Source organism: Nuphar pumila, chromosome 5 (genome assembly GCF_984573655.1).
Source record: "Nuphar pumila chromosome 5, dmNupPumi1.hap1.1, whole genome shotgun sequence".
NCBI lineage: Eukaryota > Viridiplantae > Streptophyta > Magnoliopsida > Nymphaeales > Nymphaeaceae > Nuphar > Nuphar pumila.
In genome coordinates, this window is record NC_143253.1 from 10,333,029 (window position 1) to 10,353,651 (window position 20,623).

Below are 20,623 nucleotides of genomic sequence, written 5' to 3' on the forward strand. Positions count from 1 at the left end.
TGTTAAAACTATGGCATTGGATTCGCCATATTAAATAAAAATAAAAATAAAAAATAGAAAAAGAACAGCGGTTGGCAAGAGTTGATTTAATCATCAAACAACAAAGGTTTCATAAGGAATAATCTCACTGTATATATGATGAAAAAAACTATAAAAGAAGCAATCTTCTATACGTGAGGCAAATAGTGGAAACAGTATCGTACTACATCAGGTCTACTGAAACAAAAAAAAACCAACAAAAGAATGAACTGAAGCTTCTATTAAGGATGCACCAACCCTTGTTGCCTCAATATATTTTATACATCAAATAACCTAGTCAGAAATTTCACAATCAAGAGCATACATCAGAGTTTGGAGAGCACAAGCCAACAACCCTGAAATAGCACAGAAACTAGAAAATTTACACCAGCGCTTGGGTAATGATCGGGAAGATCACAAAAGCATGAACAGCTGAGGAAACCCACATCGCATATCAGACTGCTCGCTCTCCTAATTCTCCGCATGCAACCTCTAAGTCTCTTTCATCACAAATCACTAAATCAGAAGAGGCAATCACGATATCGGAGTTTTCTCATGTTCTCCAGAAAAGATCATCATCCAGGGCTGGTGGAGACAATGGAGGCACTGCTTTCAGGGAAGAATCGACGGCAGCCAAGGTTCTCCGAGATTGGTAGCTGCCACTATTCATTGGTTTCAGAGGAAGCGTCCTCGACACTGCCCTTGCATTTGGTACCTCAGAAATGTTTCTGCTGTGGCCTATGGATGATAAGAACTTAGCTTTTGAAATTGAATCTTTTGTAGATTCAAGTAACGAGCTGAAAATGCCAGACTCCCACAAACCTTGAATTATAACCTGCCGAAACAACAACTACAGAAACAATCAAACAGAAATGGCGAATGCTGATAATCGGGATATAAGGCTATAAATAAGTGGTTATGCATGTGAATGTTTTTGTCCAAACCAACAAACCATGGCATTGTCAGCGGTAATGCCAGCTGTTCCAGCTCCATGAATCCAAACAAAATCTTGATAAACTGTTAATCCCATCTTCCAAATTGACTTTTTAAAAATGACATATGAAGAAGTTACTGATAAGTTGGCAAGTATCGCAAAGAACCATAAGTGAACAGTTGGAAGACATTATATGAAGCTTACCGTGGGAGCATGAATTCGTGTCAGAATACCCTTTCTCAGAAGTTTTATTTTCAATGCTTGATCATTCCAGACCACACGTTCCCGATACCTACACAAAGAAATACACAAATTAGTACATGTTTTTATCTAACTGCTCTATATCCCAATATCTTGCTTCACAAAAGCACACGCATAAAGTGTGTCACATATTGCAGAGAAAACATGCTGGTAGTGAGTATGAGCTTCTATCAAGGAGCAGTTTCCAACAAGATTCTTGCAATCAGATTCTGTAGATGCATTTCCACATATCTGAATTAAAATCTCTCTCTCTCTCTCTCTCAGACAAGGATTGTTGAATCCTTTTTAAAGGCGCAAGAGCATCTGCATTTCAAACCACGTACTCACTCAAATTCTTGCATGGGTACAGGTAAAAATCTATTAAATTAAAGAAAGTATCTGGCACCACCAAAATTAAAAGGCACTCTGATAAGAATATAATACCAGTGAAGCATCTCCTCTTCAGTTGCAGTTGAAGCAATTATGAAAGCCTGTACGGAGAGGTGGTAGTTAAATAAGCAATTCAAAAAAAGAAAAAAATATCCAAGGGAAAAAACAATCTACCACAAAAAATTAACAGCATCCATTTATCAGATCTGCACCAAGAAGAAAGCTCTCTCTTGATAAATGAAAGTTTTTGTGCAGTACTTTCTCCAAAACATACTACCAGAACCATGATTCACCATCAACAATCAAATTATGCCTCGAGATTCAAAACATCCATGACATGATGCAAACCTGAAGCTCAACCTCGTGGCTACTGTCACATCCACCATTGGATCAAATGTTATGTTGGCTAACATACAATGACTTGGAGCATATCACTATCAAATGTTATATTGGTTGGATTTGACACTGATTTCAAACAGAAACAGACTGTTTCTTTCAATATGTCCCATCTTGTTTTGTTTATTACGATTCTTATAGCAAAAGTTTCAAAGAATTGTATATGAAAATGATGTGAATGCCAAAAACAACATTATGCATGTGTGTCGACTGAGGGGACAAGCTTATATCTTGACAAGGTGATAAGCAATCATGTGCACCCAGAGGGTGTAAGGAAACAAGGAGTGGTTAGGTGATCAGGCCTGAGTATTTTACAAAGTATTTGGGCAACAAAAGCCACAGAAAATTGCTAACACATGCAGCAATTTTCTGTGTTTTGTGTTTTACACAAAATCATTGCATAAGTAGCAATTTTTTGTGCGTGGCCCAGTCACTAGATCTGCTCTGGTTAGGAAACAGACCTTAGACTACAATTCACAAACCAAAAAACTTGGACCAACATTTGTCCAAGTTTTGTCTAACTCCGCCTGTGTATAACTGTTTAGTTATACACCGCCGGTCCCAAGCCCGGATAAAGGAGGAGGGTTGCGGTAGGCCAGTGACAGCCAGCATAAAAACTTAGTCATACCGTATGAATATGAACCAATATGAGAATTTCGTTGGGGCGTTCCCTACTAAGCGACGCGCTGTACTCTATAGGCCTGGAGGCAGTGATAAATGGGCAAGGGTTGCTAGGTCGTCGCCCGGAAGCGACGCATCACACCGGCACCCGGGTGTGGTGTCAAATAGGCAAGGGTTCCCTCACTTTGTTGGACGGGTTGGGGTAAAGAAGTTAGTCCAAGACCATAAAATTAGGTTAGCCACTTGGAACATAGAGTCTTTAACTGGTAAGTTGGTAGAGTTAGTAAATGTTATGTATAGGAGAAAGATTGATATTTTATGTCTACAAGAGACCAAATGGGTAGGTGAGAAGGCAAAAGTAATAGAACCTTAAGGATATAAGATTTGGTATACAAGAATAAATAGAAATAGGAATAGAGTAGGGATTGTTATGAGTCGTGAGTTTATAGATAATGTAGTTGAGGTCCGTAGGAAGGGTGATAGGATTTTACTTATTAAATTAGTATTAGGTACGGATATTATTAATATTATTAGTGTTTATAAACCTCAAGTAGGTTTCGATGATTCCATTAAGCGTCAATTTTGAAAAAAATTGGATGAAGTAGTACAAGGGATATCTTATGGAGAAAAGCTTTTCATCGGCGGTGACCTTAATGGACATGTAAGCATTAGTAGGGATGGATTTGAGAGTATCCATAAAGGCTATGGTATAAGAGAAAGAAACGAAAGTGGAGAAAGGATTTTACATTTTGGTTTGTCCTATGATATAATCTTAACAAACACTTGGTTTAGGAAGAGGGAGTCTCACCTAGTAACATTTAAAAGTGGGGTTAATACTAGTCAGATAGATTTTTTCCTACTTAGAAAGAGAAGGGTTGTTGCATCGATTGTAAGGTTATATCGGGAGAAAGTGTAGCTACACAACATAGAGTCTTAATTTTAGATCTTAGAATTAGACAATGCCGCAAAAGGAATAGACATAGGATAAATCCTAGAATTAAGTGGTGGGAACTGAAAGGAGCTAAACAAGGAATGATTGTAGAGCAGGTAGTTAAGGAAGCTAATTGGTGTTTCGAGGAAGATTCAGAATCAATGTGGAATAAGATAGTGGGTGGCATGAGAAAGGTGGCTAAGGAGGTATTGGGTGAGTCTAAAGGCGGTGCACCGCTAGGTAAGGATACATCATGATGGAACAAGGATGTCAAATTAGCTATTAAGGTTAAAATAGAGTGTTATCGAAATCTAAGTAAGAGTCGTGATAATGAGAATTTGGAGAAGTACATGATAGCGAAGAAGGAAGTTAAAAAAGTAGTTCGAAACGCGAGGGATACGGTATATAAGGAAGTTTATGACAAGTTGGATACCAAAGAGGGCGAGAAAGATATTTATAGGCTTGCAAAGATGAGAGATAGGTATGGTTAGATGTATCAAAGATGAAACACAAAGGGTTTTAGTCAAAGATGAGGAGATTAAGGAGAGATGGAAAGATTATTTTGATAAGCTATTTAATGAAAGTCATGCTCAGGATCTTGGAGACTTGTCCATTCCTTTTCATGAGATGAATCGTGGATTCATGCGCAAGATTCAAAAGAAAGAAATTGCAGAGGCTTTGAAGAAAATGAAATCAAGAAGGGCAGTTGGCCCATATGGTATACCTATCGAGGCTTGGAAATGCTTGGGAGAAAAATGTTTAGAATGGTTGACAAATCTTTTTAACAAGATTTGGCGGACAAATAAGATGCTTAATGAGTGGAGGAAGAGTACGTTGGTGCCTCTATATAAGAATAAGGGTGATATACAAGATTGCACAAACTATCGTGGTATAAAACTCATGAGTCATACTATGAAACTTTGGGAGGGTGATTTAGTCTAGGTTGAGAAAGATTGTCATGATATCGGAGAATCAATTTGGTTTTATGCCTGGAAGATCCATTATGGAAGCTATACATCTTCTTAGACAACTTATTGAGAGAAATAAAGAGAGGAACAAAGATTTGCATATGGTTTTTATTGATTCGGAGAAGGCATACGATAGAGTACCTAGGGACGTTTTCTGGTGGACAATGATGAAGAAAGGTGTTTCTCTCAAGTACATTAGTATAATTAAGGATATGTATGAAGGAGTAGTAACCAATGTCCGCACTTGTGGAAGGGTGACAACCAATTTTCCTATAATGGTTGGATTACATCAAGGATCTGCTTTAAGCCCTTTCCTATTTGCTATAGTGATGGATGAGCTTACGAGATCAATTCAAGAAAATGTGCCATGGTGTATGTTGTTTGCTGATGATATTGTTTTGATTGATGAGTCTAGAGCTGAGGTTAATGCTAAGTTAGAATTATGGAGACAAACATTGGAAGCAAGAGGTTTTAAGTTGAGTAATAGTAAGACAGAATATATGGAATGTAGGTTTAGTAAGCAACGAAGTAGTGATGGGAGTGTAGTGAAGCTTGGTGAGCAAGAAATACCGGTGGATGATTGTTTCAAATATTTGGGATCTATCATTCAAAAGTATGGAGAAATTGATGGAGATGTAAATCATAAGATAAAGGTTGGGTGGATGAAATGGAAAAGTGCAACTGGAGTGTTATGCGATCGTAGAATGCCATTGCGGTTGAAGGAAAAGTTTTATAGGACGACTATTAGGCCTGCTTTACTATATGGTACGGAATGTTGGGCTGCCAAGAGACATCATATTCAAAAAATGAGTGTAGCTGAGATGCGTATGCTTAGATGGATGTGTGGAAATACAATAAAAGATAAGATTTGGAATGAGGAGATACGTAAGAAGGTAGGCGTTGCACCTATTGAAAATAAGATGAGAGAGAATCGTTTACGGTGGTTTGGACATATTCGGCGAAGGCCTAATGGTGCTCCAGTTAGAAGGATGGAGAAATGGGAAAATATATTAGTTAAAAGAGGTCGGGGTAGGCCTAGGAAGACTTGGATGGAGATGATAGGAAAAGATATTAATGCTTTGAACCTCACCGAGGACATGGCATTGGATAGAAATGATTGGAGGAGAAGGATTCATGTGGAAGACCCAGAATGATTTTCTTTGTTGGTTCATATCGCCGATCCCAATTGCTTTGGGATGAAGGCGTAGTTGTTGTTGTATCCAGACAGCAAAAGCCATGCTTTTAGCTGCATTACTTTTTACTTTTCCACACCCACAACCAAGTTCGTAATAATGGCTGCTTTCACTCCTAATCCAGCAATTTCAGTGTCACCAACCAAGCCCACCTATAGCATCTTTATGTTTAATACAGTGTTGTCTTCGCACTATCATCAGAAGCACAACATAATCTATAAGTGCATTTCCTTGAACTGAAACTTCCTCCAAGGGAAACTTCAAAACTGCTTGTAAGGTACCACTTGAAGAAAACAAAGAGTCATTTGTTTTATTCCAATATTTGGATATTACGTCATATTCTATTGGAGTATGGAAGTCATTATGTCCTAAACTTTGTATGCATCTCATCTTGCATCCAATTTTCAAGTGTTCATCTTTAATGTATGATCTAGATGCTAAATAGTACAATCCTAACATAATCTAATGAACTGGACCTTTTCCAGACAAATGCTATTTAAAAGCAGCATATATCAACATATTGCTCCTAGCATTTGGGAGGATGTCAATTTCATTCCAAAATGCAGGTTTTCTTGAAGTTTGAACATGATAAACAGCTTGGGAATAAGACTCTTGCAAAAACCAGAACATTAAGTCATTCATCCAGGTCACCAGTGCCCACTTATCAACGATTCATATACTTTTATTCCTGGACATTGAAAAGGAAATCCTAACAAGAACCCATCCTATACCTCACAAAGACAAATTTGGCATTTGCAAGAACATCTACCAACTCCATCCTCATGAAACCTTCTAGTGGCAAAGTTCAATAAGGCTTCAATCATATGAAACACAAAGATTCAAAATGCAATTAGCATATCTATGTCTCAGCAAAATACAAAGCAGGTGCCACAATTCAAGACCGGACAATAAAACAAATTCCGACGGCCACAGATTGAAGTCTATAGCACAATCAGAAGCATACATTTCTTGAATGCATCTTCTTCACCCTTTCTTTTGGTAGAGATATAGAGATATCAACCCTTCAAACACAAAATACAGAATGATCAAAAGGCCATAGTCACGTAAACTCTCAATAAAAGTATGAAGTGAGACCAGTTTGTGTCTCATGGCAAGAGATCTCTTAAATAATCAAATTAAACATAAAAGGAAGCAGTTCATAAAAAAACAAACAACAGATGAGGACAGGTACTTACAGATCTGTCAAACTCCAACATGAAACATCGTTTTACATCCTCCTTAGTAGGCTTGCAACCACAACGGTCACGTCTAGAAGTCAGGTCCGAGAACTTGGTGTAAGTATAGTGCAGAACGGCAGCCTCATCCAGCTTGATCTCACTAGCAAATGAAATGACAGTCTACAGTTAATAAGATGTCATACTCATTTTCACAAGCAAACAGTCAATAACCAAACAAAAGTTCATAAGAAAGGCACTAATAAACAACAAAACAAGAAAACTGTATCCATATGGTATCAACTAGGAAGATCCGACTTACTTTGGTGTCTTCATATAATTATGCCATCTATGTGCCCCATTAGGACGTAGATGGTCTTGGATCCGAGCAGCTGATTTTCCATTTCCGTAGGTCAGAAAATAATTAGGATTACCCCGTGTTGCTTCCTTATACATGCCAAAATATGTTTCCTTCAGGAGATGATCATAGTTCTTCTTGAACATGGATACCTAGAGACAAATGCATAATGGCTTCAAAGTGGATAAGAGAAAAACAGTAAATGTCCAACAAACAGTTGGAAGCACAATCAAAATTCAGAGCTATGTCACACGGACTCGGCTCCAAGGTCGACGCACCCGCATCGACACGCACCGACACGGGTGCGGCTCGGACTCGGTCAACCCGACCAACGCACCCAGGGTCATTTTGGTTCATTTTTTGGAATTTTAAAAAAAAAATCAGGGCTACAGAATTTTAAAAAAAAAGAAGCTTGGGGGGGGGGGGGGGGGGCTGCCCCCCTATAACCCCCCCGCCAGGGCCGCCCCCCCTGGACCCCCGCCCGCTGACCGCGCCGGGGGAACCCCCCCCCCCCCCCCCACACCACCTGTAAGGAAAAAAACCCTGAATCAGGCTTCACAACTCATCACCTGTCACCTAATGGAATCAACTTTGACTGAGTCTTATATATATATATATATATATATATATATATATATATATATATATATATATATATATATATATAGCCGAGTCCCCGTGTCCAAAATTTTTGAAATTGCGCCGCACCCGTGTCGCACCCGCACCCATGTGACATAGATTCAGAGCCAAATCCAGGACATATCTTCTGTTGTTAGGTCATGTTTAGAAGTGGGAAAAGAATGTCAAATTTGTGTACTAAAAGATAAAAACAGAATCCTGCTATGCACTTCAAAATGAGAGAAAATTCTGCAATGTAAACATTTGGCTTTTTTGTATAATTGTAACAGAATCCTGCTATGAGAATTTTCTCCACCTACAGGAGGTGAGAGATAGTGGTGAAAATTTTCATATCCATACATCCCATGCTTTTCATATGATACGAATATTCACGTTTTCTAAGAAAAAACTATACCACTTCAAAATATGGCCTTAAAGTTCAAGCATGCTTTGAAAACAGAAATCAGTCAATGTCATTCTGCTAAAGCATCACGATTCATTATAATAGTTCTAAATCTTCTGATGAAGTAAAAAGTAATCAAATTTGGTAATTCTTTTCATCTTGCAAGAAGCCTCTTTCATGAAGTGTGGAAAATTCTATCAGGAGAAACTTCAACAATTTGAACTATATCACATGATGATATTCTGCCACATACTATTAAATGAAACATTGAAACTAAATAAGATCTTCTCTTCGTGCTACTGATATCCCAGCTACATTTACCATCTATTTCAACGTTATCAACTCCAAAATAATGTCGGATCTCTGTAAAGCAATGTACAGAGTTGGAACATGATCATACCTCACTAAATGGTTCCTTTACATCATCTCTTTCAACACAACTCTCCTAAAATGGAACAAAATGACACCATCAGTTTTGAAAACATTAAACATACAAAATGCAAAGTTTGGGAACTTTTTACTTACATAATTTGGAAAAATAACCATATCAACATTTTCAGGCACATCCAAGAGCAATCGCCTAAGCGAGTATTCCCGAGCACCAGCTGGATGAACAAGCTCATCTGTGTCAAGATGGATGATCCAGTCCATGCCTGCATCCTATAAAACAAATGACAATTTTCTCAAGATTGCAATTTAATATGGTAAAAATATGACTTCATCCCACAATATATCATTATATGTCATGAAATTTGAGTAACAATTTCAACTAGGAAAAGGCACTTCAACAAAGAATATGATATATCACATTCCAGAGGATTCAAAAGACATATCATATCGGTTGAAATTTGCAGCCCAAGTCAACTGGGTCCCTCTTCTATTGCATCAACCCAATTGGTTGACCAGGCATCCATGTATCCGCCTTTTTTAATTTATAAGATCTATTTCACATGATTGACATTGTGTATAGAAACTGATGATAGATGTGGTATTTTATTTGTTTTATTCTCACATCAACACATCCTCCTGTTAAGTTAAGGAACAGATTCTAGCTTTTCTAATTACCATTGCTTACTAGTTTCATAATATTGTTTCTACATTAAAATATTGATGATTAATATCATGAATTCACAACCAAATTCTTATTGCATGATAGTTCAATATGGAAAAAAATTTGATAGCTTATGAATATTCAGTTGATCATGATGCTGGACACAAATTTTTTTCATAACATGGTCATTTTCTTCATTGCAATAAAAAACAAGAAAACTCGAAAAGCCATTGGTTGTCCTGGCCAAGTCCTGAGTCAAATCAGAAGTCACTAGATTTTCAAAGTATGATTAAAAACAAAGATAACATAAATAAAATCATAAATTAAAGGGATGAAAAAAGAACCACAATATGTATGCTTCACCTTTTCTATTCACGTAATTCAAGCTTAGCCCCTTTTCCTTTACATTTTTCTTTTGTGATTTCATTATTCTTTCTATTTTATACATGGAAAGCCTGTCCAAAGTATGAAAATGGGATTTACCAAATCAAGCAATAAGATTTTAATTTCAAATGTAATCTCGTAAACAAAGATCGGCATTTATGAAATCAACTAACAGCAGAGTAATTTTTTGTTGAGTTTACAATCATTGGTAAGACCTAAGAAGAAAAACAAGAAGAATGCAAATAGCTAGAGAGGAAAAAAAGGAAAGAGAACATTATACCCTTGCCATGACAATAGCCATCTCCATATTAAGTGACTGTTTGACAAAAAGTTCATAGTTGCATGGCTTGTAAAAAAATGATGCCAACCAAGTCTCATTCCAAATACGGCTGAAACTCAAAAAGGGAAAAAAATGTATAAGCATTTACATAAGTAGGAATATCAACCTGTTTAGAAAAGTAGAAAAATTAATTGTAATTGGAACATTAAAGTTCTTCAGGAAAATTTTCCATGCAAAAAAAACTAAGAATGAAGAATTGGTGGAGGGTCTTCAAAGTTCAAACTATCTTTCATTATTGTTAGGATTGATACATCTGAATATACACGATGAAAAGTGTTCAAAGACTATTTCTCTAGGCTCAAAAGGCAATGCATAACTCATGGCAATTTCAAAAAATGCAGGTAAGGGGACATGGCTATATATATATATATATATATATATATATATATATATATATATATATATATATATATATATATATATATATATATATATATATATATATATATATATATATAATAGGAAAGAGTTTGGATCTGGATCCACATATGATCCATACCCAAACTCTTTCCTCTCTCTATATATATAAAAGGGGAAGGTGCCTTCCCGTATTTTTACCCTCTCTCTCTCTCTCTAGGGCAGATTGGAAGAAGGAGGTTGAAGAGGGTTCTCTCTCTCTCTCTCTCTCTCTCTCTCTCTCTCTCTCTCTCTCTCTCTCTCTCGTCTTCTTCTTCCTTCTCCTTCACTTTCTTTTTATCTTCCTATTCTTCATTTCCTTCTCCTCCTCTATATTTTTTCTTCTTCTTTTTCTTTTTCCTCCTTGCACTGACATCAAAAACAAAATGGTTTGGGTCAGGGTTGGACCCAACCCGATCTGGACCAGCACGTACCCGTGCTGTGTCCAGTACCAGTACCTGTGTTGTCACGGGTACGGCTGCCTGGTTGCAGTGTCTATGTGACAGCCTAGAGGCAAGACATGTTGCAGCCTAGAACAAGAAAAGTGGCGCATTATATGATGCCACAACAATGATGGCCCCAAAATTGCTACAACATAACCAAAACTACAAGTACAACCAAATCCCAAGTCCAATGAGTCAAACTAATACAGATGGCCTCTTCTACGGAAAATACCACATTACAACTATAGCGAGTAATTTGACCATCAAAGGAAGATGACAATCTTCAGGAATATTCAATTTACTACAAGAACAAGAAGTAGGGGTGATAGAACCAAGTTTTGAAATTGGCATTAATGATCTGACAGTGTGAAATGCGCTAAAGTATGGTTTACTAGAATAGAATCATCAGTTGCCATCATATGATTTGAAAACCTTAAGGTTTGGATGACATCCAAAACCAGGTTTTGGGTGAAAACCCAGTTAACCAAGTTTTACGCATGTTTGGATGCCAAAAACTTGGCTTTGCTTAACCAGGTTTCAATGAAAACCAGGTTCTTGTCACCCAAACAGCCTTTTAAGGTTGGCTTTGGCAAACCAGGTTTGCCAACAAACTTGGGTTTTAGGCAAAACCTGGCTTGCCAAAAAACAGGTTTGCACCCTTGTCATCCAAACAGCCCCCAAGTCTATATCCAACCATAACACCAAAAATGCTGCAAAAGCTATACCAATGAGGGAAGGATTAGAAGATAAAGCAAAAAGTGTAACTGCTAAATCTGCCCAAGTGTCTGAGTATGAACAGCTTATTTGGCAAATTGGCATCTAGAGGAGTAGCTATCGCGGGAGAAGAGAGCATATTGTCACTTGTTGAAACTTTGTCACATGCTTTAGGATTCTCTATGGATGTCAAAACAATAGAAGTTCCAACTTTGTTCTTGTTCAAACTTGGATATGTATACTTCATATGTTCATGCTCCTTGCAGTGATTGCATCTAAACCCACTCATGTCATCTCAAAAAGGATCTAGTTCTATAAGGGTGTGTTTGATGGCGCATCCAAGATTGGACAAAACAACAGAACATAACAGACAGAACACATGTTCTGTCTGTTCTGTAATCACTGTACTACATCCAGTGTTTGTTTCGACTGAACAAAAAGTTGTGTTCATTGTATCCAATGTTTGACAGCTTGAACCAAGGTTGTCAAACTAGGAAGCCGGAGCGGAAAACGATACGGGAAGTGGAAGCGAGAAGCGACACATTTTAAAATGCATAGGAAGCGAGAAGCGACACATTTTAAAATGCATAGGAAGCGAAAAGCGAGGTATATATATATAAGAATTGAATGGGAATCGAAATGCAAAACAAATAAAAACTAAAATAAAAGTGACTATTCTTAAATTTCATGATTTTTTAGTGTAAGAATTAAATTTTTAAAATAATCTAAAAATGGTGATTGCCAATTTAAGGAAAGCACATGGAAGTGAGTGAGAAGCGTGAGAGGAGAATCAAGATACCCATCAAGTTTCGGAAGCAAGGAGTATCACGCTTCCGAAGTGAGTTTTCGGGAAGCAGGCTTCTCACCTATCTAAGAAGATTCCACGGCTTGAACACATGTATATGGGTTGGATAACTTCATTTTGGATCACATGACTCGATCCACCCAACCATACGAGTGTTTTAACATGTTTATTATGGACTTTAGCTCTAGATATGGATATCGGATTGGATCTAAAAACTAAAAAATGTTTAAAGTTTGGGTAATTTAAGAAAAAATAAAAATTGATATTTTATATCTATATATATATATAAATGCTTTACTTGGTGTCATATTGAATCTAACTATGAAAATTCATCAAAACATTATAGATTTTAGCCCCAAATATGGACCTCAAACTGGATTCAAATACGAAAAAATGTTTAAATTTTGGGTAATTTGAGAAAAAATAAGAATTCATATTTTTTATAAACAAATGCAAGAACCATAAATAAATCATAAAACCCTAAAATGCAAGAAAATAAATCATAAATAAATAAATAAATTGTAAACTACAAAAAAAAAATAAACCATAAAATCAAAGAAAGCACAAATAAATCATAAATTAAATATAAAAATCCCTAATGCAAACTCTACTCAAAGAAGACCAAAGACAAACAACTCTAATCAAATACAAGAAAAGCCTTAATCAAATTAAGTATAAAAAAATCCCTAATTAAAGAAATTTGATTCAATATCCTAATAAAAGAAAGCCCTAATCAAATTAAATATCAAAAATTCCTAATTAAAGAAATTTGATTCAAAATCCTAATCAAAGAAAATCAAAGAAAAAAGTTCTAATCAAATTAAATATCAAAAACTCTAATTAAAGATATTTGATTCAAAACCCTAATCAAAGAAAATCAAAGAAAAAAAACCTAATCAAATCAAAGAAAAGCCCTAATAAAATTAAATAACAAAAACCTTAATTTAAGATATTTGATTGAAAGTCCTAATCAATGAAAATCAAAGAAAAAACCCTAATCAATGAAAATAAAAATAAAAAACTAATAAAAATTCAAAATAAAAAAAAAACCCTAATCAAAGAAGAACGAAGAAGGGGAAGAGATAGAGAGGGGGGGGGGGGGGGGGGGGGGGGACGAAGAAGAATGGGAAGAGATAGAGAGAGCAGGCCTCACTGTGGGTCATTGCATAAGAGAGAGAGAGAGAGAGGGACTGGATGAGGGAGGGTCGGGGTTAGACCCCCCCTCCATTTGTGTCTATTTTAAGTAGCATTCCCTCATCTCATTCTCATCGTAATGATGGGGTGGAACGGTATTTTTATTTCACCGTTCCACAGACGCGGCGGACACGCGCAACGGCATTCCGTGCAAAATGCACGATCAAACACCCCCTAAGTCTACAGCTTGTGCAACCAATAAGATGTCTAGTGGTCAGAATCATTGTGTCCTCCATAGATTGAACACTAAGAAACTTGATTTGATCCCCTCTTTTATGATTTCAATTAATGTAAGTGTAAGAGTAAGAAATGATGATCTATGCAACATTTCACTCCTCAATTTGTTAAATTTTGGATGTTGTACTTCATTTTTTGTTTTATTTCTTTCCTCTGTACATTCCATCAAAGAAAATTAGCACATTTTTTAATTCAGTCATTAGCACAATTTAATCAGTCCAATGAAGAATCGTTTTTCTTTTTGTTCTACTTTAAGCACAGTTTGATATTAGATTTCAATGATGAGCATCAAATTTTAAACAGAGGTAGAGTAGAGGCCCACAAAATTTCAAATTTAAAGACATGAAATTTATAAAAGGGAACAAAAGAGAACATGTTCAACATTTGAAAGACCTTCTGGCTTGCTCCTCCTCCAATTCTTTGGTTCTGTATATCACTTTTACCCCCTGACATAAGAGTGGGAATCAATATCATCCATACAATAAACACTAAAAAAACATTGGAAGAAAAAGTTTTAGCATAATAGTAAAAATTTGTTGTTATTCAGAAAAGGCTTTCAGAACTATTTCAAGAAAAAAAGGGGGGAGGGGGGAGTGGTTGGGGGAAAGGAAAGCATTACTCACAGGAATGGCTTCCAAGACAGCAGATACATTTGAAGATGCAGCCTTTCCTTCCACAAACAAAAAGAAGTTGGTAACACCCATGACTTTATGGTAAAATAACCAAGGTAGGATCTGATGTAAACCAGCTGATGTGCTTGTTGTAATGCATATCTGCATGTCATGAAATTATGTAAACAGCTGACTGACAAAACAATAGTAGACAAAAAAGGCTACCAAAATAGGACGCATGCAACAAAACACTATCATTAAATCAAAATGGTGAAAAATAAAAATATTAACCAGATAAACCTAAATCATGATTTGTGCATCACCCTATTCCTTTCTGGGCACATGAACACAACATAAGAATATAAGTTGCACAGTTTCACTTTGCAAAGAATCCTAAATACCTCCGTTCAATGCCATGTTCCAAAGGAATATAGAATCACTATTGACAGATCAACTTGTTATGTAAAAGAGAATTTAGAGCAAAAAAGAAAAGAAAGCCGGAAAAAAAAATGGATCACTTACATGCACGTTAGAAATCATGTACGCCGAAGCTCGAAATTTTATGTTTCAAATACTTTTCATGCATGCAAATTGCAATAGCAAAGCCGAGAAATCGCTACAAAAGTAGAAGCAAAGATCTTGTCAGTTTGCATTTTCTCCTACACCTGCTTGGCCTAGAAAACAGATTCATGATTCCAGTTGCAGCTCATACAGAAAATGAAAAGAACGCCCAATTTGAGGTTCTCAAATGGACAGTTAATACTATCAAGGCCCCGTTTCTGTGAAGCTATTTCAGAGCGTTATTTGCCTGGTTAAAAAAACCAATCACTAACAACTAAGAAGATAACACAGCAAAGACTACATCTGCAGAGGCAAAATCTGCTAAAAAGTGTTCCAACCAGAGTTTCCACACAGACTGGAAACTCGTGCATCCATGCATCTTCTAATCGTACCCTATTTGACAGAGTGGAATCGATATTGCTGCAGCATAGGATTGCCCCTTGAAGAAAATCATAAAGTATAAGTTCAAAATGCAAACGCCACAATAGGATAACCATACAGCAGTTTAACCTCTACCAAACCATCAACCTTCGGGCAGAAGACAGCATTTCAGCATTCTTTCTATGTCAGTCACTAAACGATATATGGAAACCTAATCTAAAATGAATGTAGAAGGAGAAAAAGGTAAATAAAACAAAACAATATTGAAAAATTACAACATCAAGTTTCACTATCAGTGGGAATGTGAAAAGATAAGGCATTTCTTCCGTCAACTCTACAAAGTCTTCCAAAAGCATTTATAATCAGTTCGAGAGCATAACCGATGAACCAGATAATTCAAATCTAGACATTAGTTCACACCCAGCATGACCCGGATGCAAGGCCTATATTATCAAGGAGGAAAAATCAAGACTGAAAAATCACAAACTATAACAGCCAGAGAAGTATACGGAAAACAAGAAGAAACTCATTCGGCCCGGAATCACGATCACTATCCAACTCTTTATCTTGGATCTTCAAATGAGAATCTATGGTATTTGCATGTCAGAACGGAGGCACATGAATTTGCCAAATCCAGATCACAACCACGATTTCACATGAATACTCATAAACCATTCTACCAAGATCTCACACAAAAACCTAAACATGTACAATCACAAAACCCACAATTAACAACTCAAATCAGCTAAAAAAAATCCAAACAAGGCCAACAATTTATTCAACCCCGTTATCGAATTACAAGAACGCAGATCGTGGTTCCGTCAATTACCCATCTAACAGTATCCTAAATCCCCCATTTCCGTTACAAAACAGATCAACAATCTAAGCAAGCCTCCCAAGAGAAAAGATAAACCAATAAATAGGAAAAACAACAGTGTAACAAAAATCAGAAATGCAAGAAAAATAACAGAAGCAAGAAGATCACTCAATTCTGACCTTAGGGTGCTGTTCGGCCGGAAAATCGAAACCCCAACCCTTCAAATACGGGAATCCGGAGGACGAACTGCGGCCGAAGTGATCAAAGCAATCGCTGCCTGACGACGACGACAACGAGGAGGAGAGCGAAGAGAGCGTGGTGCTGAGGGGGCTATTCCCCATGCCGGGAAATCCCGGGGAGTGGCCGGGCCATCGGCTGGAGGAATCGGTGAGCCCACCTCTCCACTGAAGGACGAAGGCGAAGGCGGCGAGGGAGAGAGGGAGGAGCGTGAGGAGGAGGACGAGCCTTGAGGCCATCCCTTGCTGTGGAGAAGGGGAGCTTCTGAGGGGACCATAGTGCCCCGCCATTCTAGGGTTAGGGCTACCCTCTCTCTCTCTCTCTCTCTCTCTCTCTCTCTCTCTCTCTCGCTGTAACTCTTCTCAGAAATGTTGGGAGTTGAAGAATGCAAATGGGGAGTTTCGTTTTTTAAACAATAAACCGAATCGGTTTTAATCCGATTCCAATCAGAATCGGGTTCGGGTTGACCGTGATCGGACTTGGGTCTGGGGTCAAGGAACCCGGGCCTTGGTTGGTTCCCTAGTTTTACTTGGTGGGTTCAGTTGAGTTCTCTCTCGAGTCTGAGTCGGTGGGTTCAGCTGGTCCGGTCTAAGCATTGTGGAGTCTTGAGCTTTGAAATGGCTAATGGCCGGTTGTGGACCTGAATCTGGATGAGTATTGACTTTGAATACCAAAGAATGAACTCTCTCTCTCTCTCTCTCGGCTATGTTTGGAAACAGGTAGTTTCGAGGGAGTTTATCGATTTGGAAAAGTGGTAGCTGCCAAATCCACCCTTTAGTGTAAATATTATTTGGATAGTCGGAGCCAGTCTCACTTCCTCTCCCAAATGCATAAATTTTGGTGACAAATAAGAAGACCTGGTTAAGACTCGAGTTCTGATACCCTAAGGTTCCATTAATACATGGATCTGGGTATAATTTGTGAAATTTTATGCCAGACTGGGGCTCAGCCCAAGTTCCTATTAAGACCGACAATTTTTTAATGTAAAAATGATTAAAAAATATATTTTACTGGGTATAGTTCGGGTCTAATTCACGTAGTTCTTATCGGGTTCAGGTATGGTTTCTCTTATAATAGACCCAATTAGACCTGAGTTCAGACCCGATACCATACCCGAAAATCTGGTCCAAGTCTAGTTTCACCTGGTCGGAACCAAATCTGACCAGTTGACACCCCTATTCACCTGAAATGAGTTGTTGAATTGGTGGGCATTTATCAAGAGATTTATGATCACTATTTATATTAAATAGAAAAAAGTGTAAACAAAAAAGATTGTTTTGTATATACATTGAACCACTGTTGGTCACATTTGTTTTTACTGGAAAATAGAAGAAGCCACATTGTAATAGTGGAATCAGGGGATGTTTGTGTGAGGAACAAAAATCCCTGAGACCAATGGGCTCAACTTGTCTGGTAGAAGCATTGAATGCATGTCACCTTGTATTGGGACGTTGCAAGTTCAAATCCCAATGGTATGGTTGTAGATCTGACGGGTCTGCCTAACCCCAGCTTGCCTATATTTAAAAAAAAAAAAAAAAAAAAAAACAGCAGAAAGTTGCAAGGAATTCCATGGGAAACTTGGAATGACTGTTTGAAAATTCATATTTGGGTGATGGTGGCATTTTAGTCCCACTAATAAGGAGATTATGGAGGAATAGTGCATCTTAGCCGTTGATGAAAAGATCAGCAAAGTAGTGCCCAAGGAACTCTCATCCAAAAACGCCTCGTTGGAAATGTTTTCCCATTGGGGAGGTTTTATAGCAACCGAACACAGACTGATATCATTATATGCAGGGAAGGAGTACACAAGAGTAGTAGTGAATGATGATGCTTTAAGATCAATCAATCTATTAAAAGAATACATCAACATCATGCCTTGCCTTGAGAAGAGATGCACCAATTAAGCTTTATGTTGAAAAAAATTGAAGAAATATATAAAAAAAATCATGGTTACACGTGATGGCAGAATTGTGATTGAATGATACGACTGGATGGTAAGATTTCACTGTCATAACCAAAAGGGGCCTGGGTTCGAATCCCAATGGGTTATTTTGTCAGCTTGAGTATCAAAATTGTTGGCAAAAAAAAAAATAATAAGTGATGACAGGATAGAGGGTATCACTGGATTCTAATCTAGTTTAAAATTTGAAAAGTAGTTAGAGCATGCATCAACTTTTTGAAAAAAGTGGTATGCATACTAAAAATAACCTATAAACTTTATAAAATTTAAGTATTACAAAAAAATTATTATCTTGAGCATGATATGTCTACATATAATTATAATTAAGTGCAAAATTTCATTACTTTGTTTGACAAAAAATAATTATATTTTTTATTTATTTAAAATAATTATATTAATAAAAGGAGCTATACATTTTTATACATGATCTATGCAACATTTAATTTAAATATACAAATTAAATCTTCATGAACAAATCAATATTTTAAATTAATATATAAGATCATAAATAATCAATTGAAACGTTTAAACATATCTAGAGAAATCAAATTTCAAATAATATATACTTACAATTAAAAATAAATATATATTTATAATTAATAATCATTGACATGATTTTAATTAAGATAAAAAAATAATATCAAGCTTATTTAAATAAGCAACTGAATATGTCTAAATAACAATGATTACAATTTTTGACATGAAAGATGAGGAATTTGTATTTGGCTTAAAAGATGAAATTTAAAAAATTAAATAAGTTTTGCAACCCAATGAAAATCACTAAATTTTGATACGTGGTTGTGAAGTTATAACTTCTGCAAAATGACCATGTCAAGTGCTATCTGATTACAACTTATAATTCGACCCAAATATATGTATATGATCTAAGTATGAATTTGAATAAATAATATACATAAATTAATAATAAGAAAAATTATACATTTTATCTGCCAAAGTTCTCAAATCTACGTTGATTGAAAAAATAAGATATAAGACTAAATCAATTTGCTTTAACTTAAACAATCATCAAAAGAAAAATGTGTTGAAGCTTTTGTGTCTACTTAGGTTTAGGAGCACACTAAACAGGGTGAACTTGGGCTTACCTCTTGGCTACATGGCACAAGGCTACCCGAAAAGATTTTCTCATTGCTCTTTTCTAGAGTGAGGCCTTCTATTTATATAGTATGGAGACTCTACCAACATCCAATTACACTTTATTAATTGATAAGATCATATTTCATTAGGTAATAATTTTAATTAAAATAAGATTCTAAAAGTTGTAAATATTTTAGAGATACCAAAAATAAAATTTAACAAACATAATAATTATAAACATGTTCCAAAAACAAGATTTATAAAAAAACTTGTTTGACAAATCATGACTTTTATTTAATATAGGCATGTTTGCTAATATATTAATTGAGACCACATTGAAAGAAGTTACCATGACAAATCATGACTTTTATCTAACCTTAATATAATGCGCTCACACTAGTTACCATTACAAACATCAAAAAAGCTTTACTCACCTTAGTATATAGACATGCAATACCAATAAAGGACACACATATTGTTTAAGAACAAAGTTGGTGCAACCAATTCTGTCTTGAAAGCTACTCACAGGTGTGGTTATAAATCATTGCCTCTCAATATGGCTACTTGCCTATGCATATATCGAATTGCTTAATTGACAGACAGACAATAGTGTATGGTAAGCATGTGTATCACATGCTCCATGATTTTTTGTTGAGTCCTCAAGTGATTTTACCCATACTAGCATCATGAATAGATCCATCTCCTGAAGGACTCACCTTTCGAAGACCCTACTACAAAAAAAAAACAAAAAAAGATATATTGCATTACTTGAAATCACTTATGATTTACCTTTAACCAGACATGTGAGACATCAAAATCTAAAGTTTTGAGGTTGTAGTTTTTTTCGTATTCAAACTTACACAACTTATATAAGTTTCTGAATGAGCTCAACTTGTAACAAAAACTAGTAAAACTAAGATAAAATCTTGCATAAGTAATAGTTGCATGTAATACCAAAACAACAATTTATGAATATAATCAAGGCCATAATTGAATATCTATGGATTTAATCAAAAGTTATGCAAAGCCATACAAAATATCCAACCATCAGACATGCAATTAGGGTTCAACTCTCACGAGTACTACCCTTTTGCATATGTTGAAGCCCAACATAGGCCCTAGGAGCGAGGGTTCTAGTCTTGGCATTTTATG

At 36.3% G+C, this 20,623-nt stretch overlaps 1 protein-coding gene across 6 annotated transcripts; it reads right to left on the reverse strand.

The window, feature by feature from the left end:
* Positions 1 to 134: 134 nt before the first annotated feature.
* LOC149836740 (glycosyltransferase-like KOBITO 1) lies at positions 135 to 16,778 on the reverse strand. Of its 6 annotated transcripts, XR_016431835.1 has the most exons (13): positions 16,359 to 16,778; positions 14,433 to 14,582; positions 14,203 to 14,255; positions 9,961 to 10,069; positions 8,771 to 8,905; positions 8,646 to 8,690; positions 7,189 to 7,376; positions 6,888 to 7,029; positions 1,637 to 1,683; positions 1,342 to 1,516; positions 1,157 to 1,244; positions 841 to 853; positions 625 to 756 (listed from the first exon to the last, which is right to left on the reverse strand). XR_016431835.1 is itself a non-coding variant. In XM_090005561.1 (12 exons), the coding sequence occupies exons 2-12, from the start codon at positions 14,958 to 14,960 to the stop codon at positions 572 to 574; spliced, it is 1,272 nt and encodes a 423-aa protein (XP_089861687.1). In that variant the 5' UTR covers positions 14,961 to 15,036; positions 16,359 to 16,409; the 3' UTR covers positions 135 to 571. The 6 variants fall into 6 exon arrangements, 4 of the variants coding, with proteins under 4 accessions (XP_089861687.1, XP_089861686.1, XP_089861685.1 ...); XM_090005561.1 differs by lacking the exon at positions 1,342 to 1,516 and adding an exon at positions 14,943 to 15,036 and having other exon boundaries at positions 135 to 868; positions 16,359 to 16,409; XM_090005560.1 differs by lacking the exons at positions 841 to 853; positions 1,342 to 1,516 and having other exon boundaries at positions 135 to 756.
* Positions 16,779 to 20,623: the final 3,845 nt, after the last annotated feature.

Bases quoted from the DNA above. Each gene is read 5' to 3' on its own strand.
- LOC149836740 (XM_090005558.1), bottom strand. From the start codon at position 16,706: ATGGCGGGGCACTATGGTCCCCTCAGAAGCTCCCCTTCTCCACAGCAA. The intron at 10,070-14,202 runs GTCTTTCAAATG...TTTGAGTTTCAG, and splicing joins GAGGAGGAGCAAGCCAGAAG to CCGTATTTGGAATGAGACTT. The intron at 1,245-1,636 runs GTATTATATTCT...TTCTTTGTGTAG, and splicing joins GAAGAGGAGATGCTTCACTG to GTATCGGGAACGTGTGGTCT.